The sequence below is a fragment of the Oryctolagus cuniculus genome, chromosome 17 (genome assembly GCF_964237555.1).
Source record: "Oryctolagus cuniculus chromosome 17, mOryCun1.1, whole genome shotgun sequence".
In the NCBI taxonomy this organism is placed as follows: Eukaryota; Metazoa; Chordata; class Mammalia; order Lagomorpha; family Leporidae; genus Oryctolagus; species Oryctolagus cuniculus.
The window spans coordinates 63,677,478-63,698,795 of NC_091448.1; the positions used below are offsets into that span (position 1 = coordinate 63,677,478).

The 21,318-nt window shown below is 46.6% G+C and overlaps 2 protein-coding genes and 1 pseudogene across 2 annotated transcripts in view; all 3 read left to right on the top strand.

Moving 5' to 3' along the window:
* Positions 1 to 21,318, top strand: part of LOC138846270 (zinc finger protein 585A-like) — a 216,848-nt gene that overhangs the window by 77,757 nt on the left and 117,773 nt on the right.
* LOC138846286 (glucose-induced degradation protein 4 homolog pseudogene) lies at positions 110 to 4,898 on the top strand (annotated as a pseudogene).
* Positions 546 to 21,318, top strand: part of LOC138845929 (leucine-rich repeat-containing protein 37A3-like) — a 38,350-nt gene continuing 17,577 nt past the window's right edge. The window contains exons 1-2 of the mRNA XM_070059980.1: positions 546 to 692; positions 2,029 to 2,088. Coding sequence (XP_069916081.1) covers positions 546 to 692; positions 2,029 to 2,088 — 207 coding nt within the window. The remainder of the gene's footprint in view (positions 693 to 2,028; positions 2,089 to 21,318) is intronic.

The window sequence follows — 21,318 nt, forward strand, 5'->3', positions numbered from 1 at the left end:
GGGCGGCCGGAGCGCTCGGTGCGCAGCGAGTGGGCGCCCCCCCGCCCCTGCCCCGCGCGTGCGCGCTGTGCCCCTAACGCCCCGGCACCCGCGCGGCGACGGTGGCGGTTCCTCTCCCCTCCCCCTGCCCCCACCCCGCGATGCCGGTGCGCACCGAGTGCCCCCCGCCGGCCAGTGCGTCTGCCGCGTCCGCGGCCTCGCTCATCCAGCCGCCCCCCATCTACACCCAGCAGCCCGGCGTGGCCACCAGCCTGCTCTACAGCGGCTCCGAGTTCCGTGGCCACCAGAAGAGCAAGGGGAATTCGTACGACGTAGAGGTGGTGCTGCAGGACCCTCTGGCCGGGTCCTCCCGCCTGCTAAGACCCTGAGGGAGCCTCCCCGAGTCTCCCAGACCGAGACCCGCTGTCCAGGGTCCTCCTCTTGGGGCCCTCCTCCTGCTGGAGTTTGCTGCGGGCAGAGCAGGATCTCCCGGTGCAACCCACGACTGCTGGCTGCTCAGACCGGGCACTTTCCGCCCGGGTGCTGTCAGCATCTTATTAACTGCCATGCCCTTCCCCGCCCTCTCGAGCGGCTGTGAAACCCCCAAACTCTATGGAATTCAGGGAGAATCGCCCACAGGACGGGAGCTGCAGGTCAGAGCTGTGGGTGAGCGAGTGTGGCTCAGCTGTTCCAAACGCTTCCCCAGTGCCAAGGTCAGCAGATGACGGTACCTACAAGTGCTCTGGCAGGTTTCGCAGGGAACACCTTTGTCACCAGCACCAAGCCTGGAGGCACCTCGGCGTCCCTGCGGTGCTGGCATCCTCTGGATGCCCGAGTTCATTGCCGCGTGGAAGCCTAGCCTTAGTGTCTGATTTATGGCATAACCCGGAAGTAGTTGCCGTCTCAGACCTGATAAACGGCACAAAAACTTGTCCAGTTTCTCGGCCTGAGCCCTCGCGTGACGTGAAACATCTCAGCCTGTGCTCCAGGGAGCACGGTGCTTTAATCCGGGGCTTCCTGTGCCAGGGACCCCGCTCAGGATGACGCCATGGCTGCGGGTGGACCCTGCGAGCTCGGCCACAAAGTAACCATGCCGGTCTCAGAGCCACTTAACAAGTCACTGGAGCTGTCACAGCACACCTCGAGGCGTGGGGAGCCTGTGTGGTTGCAGGCTGGCTCCTGGCGGGACCCACAGCGGGCCTGGTAACCTTCCATCTTCCCTCGCAGCCAACCCTGACATTCCCTGTCCCATCTGTCTCGGTCTCCGAGAATGGACCCTGCACAAATAGCCTCCAACCACCGGGTACCAAGAGCCCTTCCTCGCTCATGCGCCCCTTTGAAAGCCTTCCATCCCTAACCTAATGCCTCCAAGGGCAGCAAGTTTACTGTACACCCAGCAGGGTTGAGCAGGTCTCTTGGGGCGGGGGAGGCCAGCGTGGAAGAAGAGGAAATTGGCTGGTGGGTGGGCATCGGCTGGCGGCTGCCACCCTCAGAATCCACTGTGTCCCTCGCGCCTCTTCCTCCTGGGCTCCTGGCTCTCGTCGTTAGAAACACGAGCGTGTGGACAGGGCGGGCACTCACAGGGTGGTCAGGGTGCTTGACTGGCATCTTAGTTTGTGGCTGGCACGTGCTGTGCCACGGGGGTTTGCTAAGAGGCTGCTTGGAGTCTTCTGCCCATTCGTGGGACGGTCATGTAGCACTGACGTGGAAATGGGCTAGGGAGAGAAGTCAGCTGGGGTCAGGGGTGGTGGGCACCACGTGCACAGGTGGGGAGGGCTCGTGCCACAGCCTGCAGCTCAGCCGGAGGCCTGAGCGGTCTGTGAGCAGTCTGAGGTCCTCAGCTGCAGGGAGCTGACAGCGTTCTGGAACCGGCTGGCTTTGTCTACAGGCCACTTGGTGCATGTGTACAGGGGACTCCTGAGGGCCCCGGGGGCTGGTGGGGAGCCTTGGGCTCTGCCGCCTTCCCCAGCCTGGCCTGGCGGGATCTCGCAGCACCGCGGCGTGTGCCCCGCTGGATATGTTGTTCATCTGCGTGTCTTCTCTTTGCAGCACGTGGACACAGGGAACTCTTACCTTTGTGGCTACTTGAAGATTAAAGGCCTCACCGAGGTAAACCCCGGTCCACTCCAACCAGAGCCCGGAAGGGGCCGACTCACCACAGCCTCACAGGGAGAGGGGCAGGCTGTCCCCACCCGGGACCCGAGCAGAGCACGTGGTCGGTCGCCAAGCACCTGTGCTGCGTGGGGAGCGGGCAGCATTGTGGTCGTGGCACATCCTGTCGGAAGTCATTCAGAGGAAGCTGTGTAAATGATGTTCCAGTGTGACCCACGCTGTTGGTGTTGTTTTGAAGTCCTCCAGGAGCAGGTTCCCTTTAGTAAGGGAAGCCCCTGCAGTGCTGAGCAGTAGTCAGGCTCCTCAGAGGAGGAGGGTATGCCAGCCTTGGCCTTCCCCGGGGTCCAGCCTCACACAGCACGGAGACTTTTCCCTCCCCGGTGCAGATGGCGTGGCCTTGACAAGCGCTGGCTCCTCTGCACAGGCCCAGATATGGGCTTAGCGCAGCCAGCGCAGGGACATGTAGTGAGAGAGGGCCCAGCGCGTTTCCAGGAGGCCCCGGCCATGTCAGGCCTCAGTTGCATACCTAGGGGCTCTAGGTCACATACCACCAGTGGAGCCATTGTGAATGGGCAGGGCCTGGGCTTCCAGCATAGTCAGGGTTGTGCAACCATTTTTTTTTTTTTTTAGGATTTATTTTATTTATTCGAAAGAGTTACAGAGAGAAGTAGAGACAAAGAGAGAGGTCTTCCATCTGCTGGTTCACTCCTCAAATGCCGCAACAGCCGGAGCTGTGCTGATCTGAAGCCAGGAGCTAGGAGCTTCCTCCAAGTCTCCCACGTGGATGCAGGGGCCCAACCACTTGGGCCATGGAATGACTTTTTTTTTTTTAAAGATTTATTTATTTATTGGAAAGTCAGAGTTACAGAGAGAGAGGAGAGCCAGAGAGAGAGAGATCTTTCATCTGCTGGTTTACTCCCTAGTTGGCTGCAGTGGTCAGAGCTGTACCAATGCAAAGTCAGGGGCTTCATCAGTGTCTCCCACCTGGATGCAGGGGCCCAAAGACTTGGGCCATCTTCTACTGCCTTCCAAGGCCGTAGCAGAGAGCTGGATCAGAAGTGGAGCAGCTGGGTCTCTAACTAGCACCCATATGGGATGCTGGTGCTTAAGGCCAAGGCATTATCCCGCTGAGCCACGGCGATGGCCCCCCTGAAGACTTTATGTATTTATTTATTTTTTGACAGGCAGTGTGGACAGTGAGAGAGAGAGAGAGAAAAAAAGGTCTTCCTTTTTGCCGTTGGTTCACCCTCCAATGGCCGCCGTGGCCAGAGCGCAGTGGCCGGTGCACAGCGCTGATCCGAAGGCAGGAGCAATGTGCTCCTCCTGGTCTCCCATGGGGTGCAGGGTCCAAGCATTTGGGCCATCCTCCACTGCACTCCCGGGCCACAGCAGAGAGCTGGCCTGGAAGAGGGGCAACCGGGACAGAATCCGGCACCCGAACCGGACAAGAACCTGAGAGGCTGGCACCACAGGCAGAGGATTAGCCTAGTGAGCCACAGCACTGGCCCCCTGAAAGACTTTTTTAAAAGTATCCATCTGGACTTTGGACACAGTGCTTACCATAAATGCAAAGCGTACCAGGAAGGCTGAACATTCTACAGCCCTGAAGAAGACTAAAGTACCTCCCGTGCTCCATGAGGAGGTACTTTCACAACCAGACCAGGTTCAGGCTCAGCATCCAACCCTGACAGAAGTCACAGTTCAACCTTTTGATGTAGAACTTACCCTAACTCCAGAATCCATTGTGGAGGGTGAACCACTCCCAACCATGCAGGAGACTTCAGGGCAGCCTCCAGGGCCACATAATGAAGTGGTCTGTCAGCCTCCAGTTTATTATGAGATGGTAGTTCCAAAACCAAGTCAAGATCAAACTCCGCATCCAATGTCACCCAGTGGCACAGCTGAACCTTCGAAGTTAGAGTCAACCATAACTCAGGTACCCACTACACAGGATGAACATTCTACAGCCTTCAAGTCTATATCTCCTCCTCCTTATCCAATGTACCCTGAGGTGACATTTTCACCTCCAGTCCAGATTCAGACTCAGTATACAAACCTGCCTCAAGTCACAGTCAAGCCTCTGGACCTGGAAATTACCCAAACTCCACAACGTACTACAGAGGCTACACCTTCTACTACCATGCAAATGACCCTAATTCAGTCTACAGAGCCACTAAAGGAGCTCGTAACTCAGTCCCCAGGGGACAATGAGATGACAGTTCCAACAGCAGGTCAGCATCAAGCTCAGCACCCAACATCACCCAGTGTCATAGCTCAGCCTTCCAAGATGGAGCTAACCATAACTCTGGTACCCACTGCAAAAGCTGGCCATTCTCCATCCCTGAAGAAGACTACAGATCTACATCCAGGCCAGGTTCAGACTCAGCACTCAACCCTAACTGAAGTCACAGATCAACCCCTGAATGCGGCTGCCACCATAAATGTCTGTGAGCTCTGCACCTGCAAAGATGAGACACTTTCATGCACTGGCCTCAGCCCAGTGCAGAAGCTTCACAGAGTTCCTGTACCAGAGCCCAACAGCTACAATGGCACCTTCAGCATATTGTAAGAATCTCCCTTCCTCATGGTTCCCTACAGCCTGCCTGTCTCAGCAGCTTTTCCCCAAGATCTTCTGAGCCCTCCTCAAGTCCCCACCTTATGTTGACTCTGTGTGTGTGTATGTGTGTGTTTTGGCAGACAGAGTAGGACAGTGAGAGACAGAGAGAAAGGTCTTCCTTTTTCCGTTGGTTCACCCCCAAGTGGCCACTTTGCTTGAGAGCTTTCCTGATCCTCCTTCTCTTATTCTCTTCTGTCTCTTCTACAGTCTCATGTGATTGCCCTTACTGCTTTTCCTGATTCATTATTTATTGACATTCACCATGTTATTACCTCATTGCTTTAATCCCACTCTTCAACACAGCCCTCATCCCGACTTATTAGAGATGATACAACAGATTTAAGGATAGATTCTGGAGCCAGGTTGCCTGGCTTTGAACACAGGTCTCCCAGTGATTAGCTTTGTGACTTTGGACAAGTTATTTAGCTTGGATTCAATATCCTCATCTGTAAAGCTGGCTTAAAGAATTGTGTGATGGATTGTAACAGAAAATAAAAATGCGTGACTCCACAGTCTTTCCCTGGATGACAGCGAGAATGATGGTGGTCTATAAGGCAGAAGCACAGCAGTCAGAAAGAAGAGCCCGTTAGTGGGAGATGTGTTCAGTGTTAGGCACTTTTTATTGATGAGCATAAAGTAACCCGAGAGGACATATCCACCAGGCAGGTGAGCATACAGGTATCTGTTTTATTGCTGCTCCTGCTTCCAGGAAAATGTGTACCTAAAACAAATAGGTTCATTGTTGCTGAGGAGTGAGGACAGAGTTAAAGCTAAGCACTCACAGCAATTCAAAGTTGAAGCTAAATATAAGTCATTTAACAGCTTCTTGTAAACAAGTATCGATTATGAGCACCTTTCCACTTTTTAAAAAGTGCACAGAATGTAGGATAAAATGTGAAAGTATGAACCCCCACACACCCTCATCATCCCCTGGTCCTCACTCTATTACCTGTAACCCAGGTGTGCGTCTTTCCTTCCAACCTCCTCTCTTTTTTTTTTTTTTTCCTATGGAGGTAATGCTTGGCTCCTGGCTCAGTGATCGGCACTTTTACCCTATGCTGTATTCCAAAAGGCTTTCCACATCAGCACATTAGTCCCTCTGATTTTAAATTGTCTGTATCCATTCAGTACTTGGAAAGATTTCAGCAGAGGGCGCTTGGCCAAAGCACTAGTATACCTGCATAGGTTTTCATTATTCTTATTGGTGACAATACATTTTGCCCATTTTTTCTTGAATAATTTATCCTTTTCTCACTGATTTATAGAAGTCAGTGTAGACACCTGAGTTATTTTGGTGAAAATACTTAATATTCAAAGTGATTGACTGTCTTTACTGTCAAAGAGACTGGACAGAGACGAAGTTAAGCTTCTGAGAGGATGCTTCATTGTTTATGTCAGTGGCCCCTCATTATTTATTGAGTGAGCAAACTGGGAAGCAGAGAGCTACGGAACATAAAAGCACTGGTATTTATTAGAAAGCTGATAATATTTCTGTATTTCAATACTCCCCCATGAGGGTGCCATGATTTTTTTCCTCATTCTGTTCATTCTTTTCCAACCCATTCAAGGATGTGAACTGTGTTCCTTTACAGAAATTTCCAAGGAAACTCGATTTCTTTCATTGATGAAAATGTATGGAAAGCATACCGCTGGGCTGAGACACTGTGAGTACACGCTCCCAAACATGAATACACAAAACTAACTGCATTGTAAGAGCTTTCTTGTTCTACTATTTTGAGGTCAGTATGTCAGAAAAAGTATTCCCTCTCCATGTCACAATCAACATCTGTTGATTATAATTCTATGGTTGTTTTAACAAGGCACAGAATTTGAAATAAGAAACTACTTCTATTTATTTGCATTTTATCAGTAATACCATTACATTCTTAGTAGATAAAAAGTGATAGGGATAGTGAAGACCTTCATTGTGTCCTAACTCCCTACCTATGAGGTAATAATTACTGCTCTGAGTTTGGCATATATCCTTCCAAAAAATTACCTACAAACATATTTACATAGAGCATAATAGTTGTGTTGTGTGGTTTCTTTCTTTTTTTAACCTAAATAGTAACATCCTGCAACTTGGTTCTTTCACTTCATGGTTTCTTCTGGATTTCTTTCCCTCCTAGTACTCAGTCAGTTACCCTATTCATTTAACTCCTGCATGATATTCTATAGTATGGATGGCCATTTCACAGTTTACTTAATAATCCCTCTATTGATGGATTTTCGATTATGTCCACTTCTCATGTATTGCTGCAAGGAAAATCCTTGTGCACACTTGTGAACATGGACAAGCATTTTGCAAAATAGAAGTCTAGAAAGAAAATGGGGCAGCTAGCATTGTGGCATAGTGGGAAAAGCCTCCACCAGCCATGCCAGCATCCCATATGGGCACTGGTTTGAGTCCTGGCTGCTCCACTTCTGATCCAGATCTCTGATATGGCCTGGGAAAGCAGTGGAAGATGGCCCAAGTGCTTGGGACCCCGCACCCATGTGGGAGACCTTGAAGAAGCTCCTGGCTCCTGGCTCCTGGCTTCGGATCAGCACAGCTCTGGCCATTGTGGCCAACTGGGGAGTGAGCCAGTGGATTGAAGACCTCTCTCTCTCTCTCTGCCTCTCTCTCTCTCTCTCTGCCTCTCCTTCTCTCTGTGTGTAACTTGACTTTCAAATAAATAAATAAATCTCAAAAAAAAAAAAAGAATGAAAATGGATGAAGACTACGGAAATAGGAAATTTTAATTGCCCTCAGAAAAGCTGTGCACACTTACTTACACTCCAGCTAACAGAATATAAGAACATTCATTTCCCTTCATCCTTTTTAAAAAGATGTATTTGTTTACTTGAACTATGGGAGTGGGGGGAGGGGGAGATGGAGCGAGAGCAAATGAGAGAGTGAGAGAAAGAGAGAATCTTCCATCCACTGCTTTATTCCCCAAATGCCCAAAACAGCCATGGCTGGGCCAGGCCAAAGCTAAGATCTAATACTTGATTCTGGGTCTCCCACAGGGATGACGAGGAATCAAGCACTTGGGCCATCATCTGCTGCCTCCTAGGTGCACTAGCAGGCATCTGGCTCAGAAGCAGAGGGCCCAAGACTTTAACCAGGCTCTCCAATATGGAATTTACGCTTCTCAAGTGACGGCTTAGCCTGCTATGCCCCAACACTGACTCTTCCCTTCACCTTTTCACCTCGGGATGCTCTTTGTCTTTTTGCTAATGTGACTGGCAAATAAAAGGGTGCCCAGCTGAATCTGGATTTCTCTGATTACTCATAAATTTAAATGTCTTTATATACTTATTGAACATCTATGTTTCGTTGAGGTTTTGTCCACTGTCCATTTGTTGAATTATCTTTTCCTTACTGATTTTTGAAAGGAATCAGTTTAGACTCCCAATTTTGGGGGAAAATACTTAACATTCAAAGTAATTAACTAAAAATAAAAATCTATCATGTCACCTAGGCCAGTGAACTAGAAATTTTGAAGTGCTGAGTGTAACATAATAAAAAAAAGGAATTAATTGACATTTTTCACGACAGTTTGCGTGTTATATCACTGGGACAACTTGTACAGACATCATAAATTATTTCTGAATACAAACAAGACATATAACAGACAAAGGAGAAGGGTTATGATCACTTTAAGATAAATTTTCCCAGGGCCTGTGCAGTGCTGCAGCAGTGCAGTGGGCTAAGCTGCTACCTGCGGCGCTGGTATCCTGTACGGGCACCAGTTCTAGTCCCAGCTGCTCCACTTTAAATCCAACTCTCTGCTATGGCCTGAGAATGCAGTAGAGGATGGCCCAAGCACTTAGGTCTGTGCACCCATGTAGGAGACCCCAAAGAGGCTCATGGATCCTGGCTCCTGGCTTCCAATTGGCCCAGCTACAGCCATTGCAGCCATTTGGGGAGTGAACCAGTGGAGAGAAGACCTTTCTGTCTCTCCTTCTCTCCATCTGTAATTATAACTCTGAAACAAATAAATAAAATCTTTTTTAAAAAAGATAAAAGTTTCCCCTTAGCCTACTATCTCATTTCTGATGGGAAAATGCTAGAATCAGGCAGTTGTGACTTTTAATTTATGATGTTTCTTAAATACAATACACGCAGTTTGTATATATTTTGGTTATGCTTCATTTAAAGATGTCCCAAACTTGTAAGAAAAATCAAAGTCAGGGCTGGCACTGTGGCATAGTAGGTAAAGCCACCACCCACAGTGCCAGCATCCCATATGGGTGCTGGTTCGAGTCTCAGCTGCTCCACTTCCGATCCAGCTCTTTGCTATGGCCTGGGAAAGCAGTGGAAGATGGCCCAAGTCCTTGGGCCCCTGCACCCACATGGGAAGACCTGGAGGAAGCTCCTGGCTCCTCATTAGCACAGCTCCAGCCTTTGTGGCCAATTGGGGAGTGAACCAGCGGATGGAAGACCTTCCTCTCCCCTCTCCCCTCTCCCTTCTCCCCTCTCCTTCTCTCTGTGTGTAACTCTGACTTTCAAATAAATAAATAAATCTTTGGAAAAAGGAAAAATCAGAGTCATCTGACACAAAAGTAAATAACACTAGTTTCCTCTGAAGAGTGAAGACGGGAGTTGGAAAGGCTAAGGGATAAAGGGAAGGGGAAGAAAATTTAATTTTTCTTATTTGAGAGGCAAAGGCAGCATGCTATCATACACTGTTCACTCCCCAGATGCCTGTAGTGGTGAGACTGGGTCAGTCAAACTCAGGAACCTCAAACTCAGTCTTGTTCTCCTACATAGATGGCAGGGATTTAAATACTCAGCCATCATTACTGCCTCCCTGGTCAACCTTAACTTGTAGCCCCGGCATACCTCAAACATGGGGCTTCGGTAGTAGGGCTTGGGGAAAAAACAGAAGGAAATGGCAGTTCTGCCAATCTTGGTGCCTCCCAGTGTTAGGTTCTAACAGGGACATTGTGACCTACAGAGCAGACATTACATTTATGATTTGGTGGGAAGGACGGATAGGTGTATAGAGATGGACAAAAAAGGGAGAGTGGGAAAAATGGTTTAAATTAAAATACAACAGACATTGCCACCCTAGAAGTAAATTAGAATCTGGGTATTTAAACAGCACCATTACCAAAGTTTCCTCTACATACAGAGTTAGTCCTATGAAGCAAACAGCTGCAGTTGTCATTTTGATTCAGAAGTACCTCTTTCATTTTCCAGAATCCTCAGTGAAAATGACTTGACTGAATTACATAAGGACTCATTTGAAGGCCTGCTGTCCCTCCAACACTTGTAAGTCAGTTAATCATACTTATTTATGAGATTTTAGTTACATTATCTAGAAAACAAATATGGGTCCCAGCTGGATAATCTCCAAGGTTTCTTCTGGAAGTCTACACTGTAGGGTCTCATATCTCTAACATGGAATACCTACTATGTGCTTTGTGTTTTTTTTTTTTTTTTGACAGGCAGAGTGGACAGTGAGAGAGAGAGAGAGAGACAGAGAGCAAGGTCTTCCTTTGCCATTGGTTCACCCTCCAATGGCCGCCGCGGCCAGTGCGCTGCGGCAGGAGCACCGCGCTGATCCGATGGCAGGAGCCAGGTGCTTCTCCTGGTCTCCCATGGGGTGCAGGGCTCAAGTACCTGGGCCATCCTCCACTGCACTCCCTGGCCACAGCAGAGATGGCCTGGAGGAGGGGCAACCAGGACAGAATCCGGCGCCCAGGCCAGGACTAGAACCCGGTGTGCCGGCGCCGCAAGGCGGAGGATTAGCCTAGTGAGCCGCGGATTATATTTGTATTTAATTTACAAGCAATGGATGAAATTGGATCCAAGGTCTGTCTTCATACAGGTCCTAAGTTAAGAATGAGTTCTATATTTATAAAGGACTGTAAAGAGAAACAAAGAAACAAGAAAATACAACAGAGACAATATGTGGCCGACCAAGTCTCAAACATTTATCATCTGGCCTTTACAAACAAGGTTTGAACAAGTTGGTTTAATACAACAAAGGGAAGAAAACATAAACCAACAACATTAATTTGAATGCCATCAACTGAAAGTTGTTAGATGATCTAATCTTGAATAAGTTAACCTTTAGCCATTAAGTGACTTGCTAAACAGGTAAATTATATAAACAATATTATCAAGAATACTAAGCTACCAAGAGAACAGATTTGGCATTAATGATTTCCATTAAGGAACTATTATACCCATGTTGGAAATAGATAATTAAAACAATAGCTACATAGTATTGGGAAGTGTACATCATTAATCCTTATTAGGCTAATTACTGGGCCTCTTCAGCAAATAGATTCTTGTCTCAAAAGTACAAGGCTTAAGGAACATAGCATGTGATACTCACAACACTCCTTTGAATGATGATCAGAACTTCTAGGCCATACGGGGACAACCACATCTGCATGGTTCCTCTTGAGCACCTTTCCCATCTGGGCTCCGGAACCTTGCAAACATGGTTTGGAGAAAAACAAATGAGACTACTGCTGGTAGAATAGGCCCTTCATTGTTTCTGCTGGAAAATCCTTTGTAGCCTAATTAGTTTATGCTAGTGTATGTATTCACTTCATTTTCAAAATGCCAATCAATTGTCTAAAGCTGAAAGAGAAAGCCAAACACTTTGCCTAGTACTGGAGACACATAAATGAGTAAGACAGGATCCCACCTTCCCAAGAGCTCACAATCTTGCAGGGGAAACAAATACACAAGCTCAAACCAATACCCAATAAGCACTATGTAGCTGACAGAGTGCTGCAGAGGGACCAGGGAATAATAAAACCACACTGCTTTTTAAAAATTCACTTTTCCTTCTTCTACCTACTCAACCATTCCTTCATTTAATAAACACCTGAGTCTATTTCCATGAGTCAGTTTTAAACATAGTGGGCAATGTAGATGAGCAAGGCCAAATCCATGCTTTCAAGAAGTTTATGCTCTGGGGAAATGGAAGGCACAAGTAACGATATCAAAAGAAATGGATATAGAGTCCAGACGAGGGAGAAGACTTTGGGCTGGGTCAGGGACGATGGAACCAGGGAGCAATGCCAGTTGAACAGGACTTCCAAGGGGGCAGTGGGCATCATCAGACGTCTTGGAGAGAATATCGTGGGAGAAAGGGAAAACATGGAAGCTTCTGAGGCACAGAGATGCAGGGAAAGCTGGAGGGTGAAGCCAGGTCTTCCAGGCCTTTGAATGCTGAGCAAGAGTCACCACGGGGAACCATGCTCTCACAGCAGTGCTCTAAAACAGACTTGAGCTTGCACCACAGTTACCTGGGGCTCTGAACCCTACCCCCACAGTAACTGCCTGAGTCGGTCTAGAACAGGGCTGAGAATCTGCCTCTTCTGTAAGCACCTAGTGATGTTGGCCTCGGAGAGTCACTTAGGGCAAGTCCCACTGGTGACTGCGCGTGGGACAGGTGAGAGAAGGAGATTCTAGAGATGGAGCCACCAACAGATGAGTTGCAGGTGAAAAGTGAGGGTCAAATTGTAATCAGTGGAAGTAAGAGTCCTCTACCACCAAGAGTGTTTTCAAGTGGGAATCCAGTGTCGTGCTGTTTTCTGACGGTTCTATCATGGCTTTCATGGACTATCAAGCAACAAGCAACAAATAAATTTCCTTTAGTATGACAGAAAGTGTAATTCTGAATCAGTTCAAAATAATGAATTAATTAGAGAACCAATTTCATTTCAAATGATTCAAAAGGGCATCTTTTTTTCTGGTATTGAATGAAGTTAGAAAACTAGGACTAAACCAGGAAAGATGTGAAAATGTGAGTATTCTTTGGAATATTAGACATTAAAAATGGAGATGACAGCTTTGCTCCTTGTTTCAAATGGATGAAGACTATGAAAGTTCATCTAATCAATTCTGCACTCAGGAAAGTTTACCACCACAATCTATCAAGATCTATAGTTGTGTATGTCATTGATGAAGGTTCTAACAGTGAGACTATTAGGAGAGGTTGTAAGAAGGGGTAGTATCTCCAGAGGGTCAAATACAAGTCCAAAGCTTTACAGTTTAGGTAAAAACTGCATATCCAACATTATCAAATGCAAATTTTATTATCCCCACTGACTATATAGGTAATAGCTAACCAAGGCAATGTTTTCCTTTTCCTAGAGATTTATCCTGCAATAAAATAGAGTTTATCGAAAGACGTGCATTTGAGTCACTCCCTTTTTTGCAGTCTATGTAAGTTACAATTTCATCACATTTGGAATTTTAATAAATCTTCACTGTTCACCTTGAAATAGGGTTAAGATTCTACTTTACATTTGTAGTAGAAGGTTGCTAAAATTCTGTAACAGGTCCTTTTCCTCTCTAGCAAAAATACTATCAGGTACAAAAGTCAGAGTGAATCCCACAGAGCAGGGCTTCTCAGCCAACATGATTTTGCATTCAGGTAACAGCTTGCAGCCCTGCACGTGCTGCTGACACTGCGTGAGCTAAGCCCAGCCTGCTGTTAAGCCACTTACTATGTACAGGACAAACCTCCACAAGAAAAGCATTATCGAGTCCAAAATGTCAATAGCATTCAAGTTGTGAAACTCTGTTCCAGAGAAGTAAAGATCACACAGTACAAGTATGTCATGTAATATGAAAATAATATGATGAAATTTAATGTAAATGTGCAAGTATAATTCAGAAACCAAATCTTCCAGTACCAGTAAATTCTTTAGTGTGTAGATAAAATGTGGAAGTATTGTTTCATCTATAAAAATTAGAATCACTCCTGAAAGAAGAGTATTCTGAAAATATTTCTTTTTTTCTTCTTCATTCTCTTTCACTCGTGTCTTTTTTTGTAGAAATCTTGGTTGCAATTTACTGACAGAACTGAGCTTTGGGACATTTCAGGCGTGGCATGGAATGCAGTTTTTGCACAATGTGTAAGTGCAATAGATGATGAATACATATTTAAAAACCATTTGTGTATAAAAATTGTATATAGTTATGCTTATCTGGGTATTAAGCCCTGTATATAAACTCTGCAAAGAAGGTCTTCATTTCCATTTTTTTTTCCAAAAATCTAACACAAAGTACTCTGGGAGAAAAAGGTTCTGGTGCTTTCTCAGGGTTACCTGCTTTTAAATCCTAATGCAAAAATAATTCCTGGGACCCAGCCAAAGGGCACATCTCTCCCCATCACCCACCCAGATCATAAGCTTTTTCCAAAATGTATTTAGCTCTCAATTTATAAATTATCTGTGGATACTAATAACTTTTGAAATAGGAAGAAGTGGCATATATGTTAAACTGTAGTGTTAAAAAAATAAGAAAATACACTGCTCTAGCCTAATCCCACATATTTTGTCCTGACTAAACTGCAACAGAAAGTGAGTTTTATTCACTTTCAACTCAACAATTCTGTGATGTTCAATGGCCCAAGGGAATTTTAGATTCAAGATACAGATTCTCCACTAAACCTGATGTTGAAAGACTATCCACCTGTTCTGTGGTTCAGAATCCCAGCCAAACACAATTCATTCTGGTTATGAGGGAAGGTTTTAGGATGTGTTGGGGATGGACCAACAGTGCCTGCAGATCTTGAGGAAGAACACTGAGAGTCTGTTTTTACTTCACCCACACACTGGGAGCTGGTTCCTGGAGCCCCAACACCAAGTGGTTTTGGTAGCATCAGTAAAAATGGCCTCAACATATATCATTCCATTAGATTCCCTCCTAAGGGGCCGAGTTCCAGTACAGTTTTCTGTAGACAACACAGGGAGAAAATCTGTGGAATCACAGTGGATGAAAAGTAATGAATTCATTTAAGAACATTCACTGAGTGCCAGGCCCACCGAGTGCCAGGTGCTGTATTAAGTGCTGGGAGTACAAACTGGAGCAGGACAGAAGCTTTGTCTCCAGAGACTTTCATGCCAGCAGGGGGAAGTTGGACATTGATGGGAAAATGAGTGACAGCCATGCTAGCATCTGTGCAGCAAGGCCAGAGAGATGAGCTGAAAAAGTAGGAGCAGAGCTAGGGATGGCGCACAGTGCACGAGGCACCAGTTCATTATCTCAAGTTTCTGTGTCCATCTTAAGCCAAAGAAAAAAAGCATTTGCTTCATGGTGATGCAAAAACCAGAGCTAGCTGGTATTGGAAACTAATCCTCTTATCATGCGATCTGAACATATCTAACTCATGGTTGCTTCAAAAATTGGCACAATGGCTGTAATACACGAAGTGTGTGTTGGGAGCGGGTCTCCTTTATTTGGGGACATATTCTTTTATTAGACAAAGCTAATCTGCTTCAAGGAAACTTTTGCTATCCCCGTTGCCCCAGGAAGACACCAGTGATCTTATGACCAAAGATGAGGGTTTTTAAAGTGAAAACAATGCTGTTCACTGCATTACAGAGTCCAGAAAAGAGTGCCAGCTGAGCTGGATTCATCATGAACTGGAGCCTAAGCTTCAAGGCTTTACGCTTGCACGTGCCCCTTCCAAGGTCCTGGGAGGGGCTGGAGCAATTTTTATATTCATAATTCTGCATGTTTCATTATAAGGGATTCCCCAAATTAGGTTAGGCTCATGCTCAGCAAAATCTGCATTCACCCTTACTTTGCATGTACTACATGCAGCCCAGTAAACATTCTTCTGAATGAAGTCTCTGTGTAAAACAACAGTGTGGTAGGATCAATCTATTGTGAATATGAAATCTACCTCAAAGACATGCCAAGAGCTTACCAGTGACATAACATTCTTTGAATAGTAATACTCATCAAATCTTTCAGTGAAATCAGAAATGAAATATATTATGGAAAATCAGCAGTAATTGATAATTCTAAACATTAAGTATACTTTATTTCTTCTGCTTCATTCATTTATGTCGCTCCCCCTCTTCGTGGAGGAACGACACAGGACCCTGCATTGTTCTTTCGTCTGCTCGGCCCTCCCCAGGTTTGCTGCTGGTTCTTCCCGGGTTGGCTACCGTCCCTTCCACCTCCGTGGAAGGGCGTTTACCCTGCCGCTTTCCCCACTTCTGCGGGGGAGCGGCACACCGCCGGCCGGCTCTCTCGGGGGCTGCACAGGTGTTCCTTCAGATAGATGTTCCTGGTGCATGTTGTCTCTCTCCTCCTTTATAGTCCTCTTCCACCAATCCCAACTCTGCTACCCACACGCCAAGTACGCTGCTCTCCTCCAATCAGGAGCAGCTCCTGCAGCTTGTCAAGTTGGTGAAAGGCAGCTGGGTAGAAGCTGTTTGCTCCTCTCCCAGCGCCATATTGTGGGAGAGCAGATGCATAGAATAAGTCTTAATTCCAGTAACTTAGTCTAGTCCGAGTTGCTCCCAGTTGCTCCCCACAGATCCCCCTTTCTTTTTATTTTTGGCGTTGATACGCGCCTGTCTTCGGTGCCCCGCAGCACACACACTGCTCTGCTTGCTAGAGTTGCCCACAGGTGCTTACAAGCCCTACCAATCAGGCAAACTGAATCCGGGTCCTCTCTTCGCCATGTTGTGAGGAGGTTTTTAGGCGCTGATGCGTGCCTGTGTTCGGTGCCCTGCAGCGCATGCTCTGCTCTGCTAGAACTGCCTGCAGGTGCTTACAAGCCCTACCAATCAGGCAAACCGAATCCAAGCCTTCTCATTGCCGTATTGTGGGGAGACTTATTGATGTTAATTCGTGCCTGTCTTCGGTGACCTGCAGCGCATAAGCTGCTAGCTGCCCGCAGGTGCTTATCGTCTTACTAATCAGGCAGACCGAATCCAAGCTCTCTCATTGCCGTGTTGTGGGGAGGCCTTATTTTTCTCTATTTCTCTACCTCCGGGCATTCCTATTTCTCCTATTTTACTTCTATCTGCCAGCATTCCTATTTCTCTCATTTTACTTCTAAACTTGTTTCTCTTATCCCCGCGGTTTCCCAGCGCCCGCCCCGAGGCTGCTTCTTGGCGCCTCCCCCGCGGCGGCTTCCCGGCTCTGTGCGGCTTCCCGGGGCCCGCCCTGCAGCGGCTTCCCGGCTCTGCGCAGCTTACCGGCTTCTATTCGCACCCCGTGCGCTCTCCCTGTTTGTGCCCCGCGTGCTCTCTCTGCGCGTGGCGGCTTCCGCGAGTCACACAGCCCAGCTCACGTTTCCGCCACCGGCATTCAGTCCAAGTTCCCCGGGCTAACCTGGTGAATTCAACCTAGCTCACATCTGCGCCCCCCAGTTTGGCTTCCCGTCTTTTGCTCCCCGGGCTAATCTGACGGATTCCAACCTGGCGGCCCACGTCTCTGCCTCTGGTTCCAGATTTTCGCCTTTTGCTCTCCGGGCTGACTTGAAGAATTCCAAGCTAGCTTACGTCTCCGCTTCAGCCTGCCCCCCCGCGGCTTCATCCTCCCTAACATTTTTCTCTACCCGGTATGTTTCCTAACTTTTCTTCCAACAGCAATCCCCTCTCATTTCTCCTGGCTTTTCCCCACAGTCCGTATCCGAGTCTAAGTTTCTTCTAGGTTTCACTTTCGCTTTCAACCTGCAGTCCGTATCTGAGTCTAAGTTTCTTCTTGCTTTCACTTTAAATCCTAACTTCTTTCCCACAGTCCGTATCCGAGTCTATGCCTAGGCTTTCAATAGCTTCTTCCGGCACCTTTTCCATCTGGCTTTTCCCTAGGTTCTTTGCTAGTCTCTCTCTCCGGTATTTTCCCACTTCTTCCCGTTTCTTCCCTCTTCTTCCCTCCTAGGTTTCCTATCCGAGTCACGGCACCATTATGTCGCTCCCCCTCTTCGTGGAGGAACGACACAGGACCCTGCATTGTTCTTTCGTCTGCTCGGCCCTCCCCAGGTTTGCTGCTGGTTCTTCCCGGGTTGGCTACCGTCCCTTCCACCTCCGTGGAAGGGCGTTTCCCCCTGCCGCTTTCCCCACTTCTGCGGGGGAGCGGCACACCGCCGGCCGGCTCTCTCGGGGGCTGCACAGGTGTTCCTTCAGATAGATGTTCCTGGTGCATGTTGTCTCTCTCCTCCTTTATAGTCCTCTTCCACCAATCCCAACTCTGCTACCCACACGCCGAGTACGCTGCTCTCCTCCAATCAGGAGCAGCTCCTACAGCTTGTCAAGTTGGTGAAAGGCAGCTGGGTAGAAGCTGTTTGCTCCTCTCCCAGCGCCATATTGTGGGAGAGCAGATGCATAGAATAAGTCTTAATTCCAGTAACTTAGTCTAGTCCGAGTTGCTCCCAGTTGCTCCCCACACATGTACATTAAGTCTTAACTCATTGGCTTCTTTCTAAAAATTGTTTTAGTCACTTCATTGGTCCTCACAAAACAAGTTTCATAGTTTAGTAGTGGAAGGACTCTAGAGTGTAGAGAGGGGCTCCCTTATCCAGACAGAGCACATCCACATGCTCACTCGTCTGTTACTCACAAGCACTGTGGGTGACTAGGAGGAGAGTCCAGGCTTTCTCCCTCCTCAGATATTCGCCCCACTGTTGACACTGTAGGTGAGCTGGGTGTGGTCGTACACTGAAGGTCAGCCATGGGCATAGCCTCCTTCAGGCAAGCTGTGGATACACCTGCATTTGCACACTGCTGGCACAGTCCTCCCTCTGTGGTGTGTCCTGGAATCCAAACAGCATCTCCCCAAACTCAGAGAGAGGCATAAACCTTACAGATGAAGAGAACAACTCAGGTCTGCCCTTTGGGGGTGTTTTGTAAGGGTTCACAAGTTTTCACATTGTCACTTCCTGCAACTATTACACTTTTCTTCTCATAATCTTTTCATCTGCACCATATTCTCATCTGTGTAGCAAGAGGTCTTCTTTTCTCTTAAGGTAATTCTTCCTCTGCACCGTATGCTTCTCTTAAAGTATTCTCTTCATTGGCTTTAGGGTTTTTTTGTTCTTTTACTTTTTTCTTTAAGATTTATTCATTTATTTGAAAGTCAGAGACACGGCTGGTGCTGTGGCACAGCAGATTAAAGCCCTGGCCTGAAGCGCCAGCATCCCATATAGGTGCCGGTTTGAGACCTGGATGCTCCACTTCCAATCCAGCTCTCTGCTATGGCCTGGGAAAGCAGTGGAAGATGGCCCAAGATTCTGACAGCTCACTGGGATGCACTTTGGAGGAGCTCAGCTTCATTCTGCATGCTCATCTCCATTCATTTTCTTTTTTCTTTTTTTTTTTTACAGGCAGAGTGGACAGTGAGAGAGAGAGACAGAGAGAAAGGTCTTCCTTTGCCGTTGGTTTACCCTCCAATGGCCGCCGCGGCCAGCGCGCTGTGGCCGGCGCACCGCGCTGATCCGGTGGCAGGAGCCAGGAGCCAGGTGCTTTTCCTGGTCTCTCATGGGGTGCAGGGCCCAAGCACCTGGGCCATCCTCCACTGCACTCCCTGGCCACAGCAGAGAGCTGGCCTGGAAGAGGGGCAACCGGGACAGAATCCAGCGCCCCGACCGGGACTAGAACCCGGTGTGCCGGCGCCGCTAGGCGGAGGATTAGCCTAGTGAGCCACGGTGCCGGCCCTCATCTCCATTCATTTTCATTCTCTCTCTCTCTCTCTCTCTCTCTCTCCCCCCCTCCCTCCCTCCTTCCCTCCCTCTGTCCCTCTGTCCCTCTATCCCTCTCCCTCACTCTCTCTGATACTGGGCATACAGGCTATTTTTTTTTTGGAGAGTTTGAGGTTTTTTTGTTGTTGTTGCTCATTTTACACATACTTCTCTTTTCTTATTATAATTCCTGATTTGGTTCAAATGTAGACAAAATAACTTAGACAAAGTTCAAACATTATCCAACATTCACATGGTTACATATGACTGTGAGTATGCAAGTAATACATCTCATAATTTTAAAAAATTTTGAGAAGCAACAAATTAAAAATAAAATTAATCCACAATCCAAAAACCTAAACCCAAATATTGCTAAGACATCAGTCTATTCCTAAAGCAGATGTTTCTTTTTTTTAACTTTTATTTAATAAATATACATTTCCAATGTACAACTTCTGGATTATAGTGGCTTTTTCCCCCCATAACCTCCCTCCCACCTGCAGTCATCCCATCTCCCATTCCCTTTCTCATCCCATTCTTCATCAAGATTCATTCTCAATTATCTTTATATACAGAAGATCAACTTAGTATATACTAAGTAAAGATTTCAGCAGTTCGCACCCACACAGAAACACAAAGTATAAAGTATTGTTTGAGTACTAGTTATACCATTAATTCACATAGTACCACACATTAAGGACAGAGATCCTACATGGGGAGTAAGTGCACAGTGACTCCTGTTGTTGATTTAACAATTGACACTCTTATTTATGACGTCAGTTATCACCCGAGGCTCTTGTCATAAGCTGCCAAGCCTATTTTTAAGGCTACCACTGAGCTTGCCAGGGAGGAACTGTCTAGGGCAAGTTAAATACACGAAACCCACTCAAATCTCACTATTCTTAGAGAAAGTCAGCCAATTTTCTTGAGTAAATGCCCCACAGGTTGCTGCAAGCCTTTGGTTAAATTTCCAGAATTATCAAAAACTTGATTCTGACCACTTTTACCATTTTGTTGTTCCCTTTATGAAGGGATAAATTTTCAGATGTTCTCACTCCACTGTTTACATAGGTTTCCACTGATGTCACCTACAACATGCTTTTAAATCTCTAGTCTCAATGACTCTGAGCTAAATATCTAATTGTGGGATAAGATTAGGGAAAAGGAATAAAAAGAGAAACTAATTTTCATGAGCGCTATCCTGAGAAGGTTGATGAAATTTTCAAAGTACTTCTATATTTAGTCATCTAAAGCTTCAGATTAAAGTGACAAATATTTGGACCCTTTTCTGCACACATATTAGACACAGTCTGGGGCAGGACTGAGCTCCAGCTCCAGCTTTGCTTCTTACAAGTGCAGTGACCTACAACAAGTTACACAGCCTCTGTGACTCAGCACAATATATATCACAATAGGCTACTGGGGTACAATACCTATCACAGAGGTTATTGGGAACATCCAGTGTTGAATGCTGAACACAGATGCTTGGCAGCCCAATCAATATCATCTGTAAGAGTTATTATTTTCACAGTCTGTAACAGTACAGTACGTTTTTGAGTAGAGTTAAACTAAAGGCAGTTTTTTTTTTTACCTGTTTTTGTTTTTGTTTGCTTGCTTTAAAAACTTTAAAAATCTATTACAGCATTTAGGAATGAAATTTCCCACAACACGAATTTATTCATTGTATTGGTATGGAAACAAAATGTGATTTCTTTACTCAACAAATATTTATTAACCATGCAGTAAATTTCAGGCACTATGCCACACACAGGCATAACAAAGACAATAACATATGTTCCCTGCCCTCAAGGGGCTAACAGGCCAGGAGACTGACAGGCCAACAAGCAACGTAACAAAGACTGTGATGTGATGTGATGTGATGCAATGTGACGTGATGTGATGTGATGATCAGTGTGATGTGATGTGACGTGATGATGTGATGTGATGTGATGTGATGTGATGTGATGTGATGTGACGTGACGTGATGATGTGGTGTGATGTGATGTGATGTGATGTGATGATGTGTGATGCGAAATGAGAACACCAGTGGAAGAACGTGACAAGAGTATGGCTTTGACGTGGGTTCTTTTTCCATCAACTAAATGAATTAAGTCATGGCTTGTTTAAAATTTCTAAAGATGAAAGGCAAGCACCTTGAATTATGGAGAACAC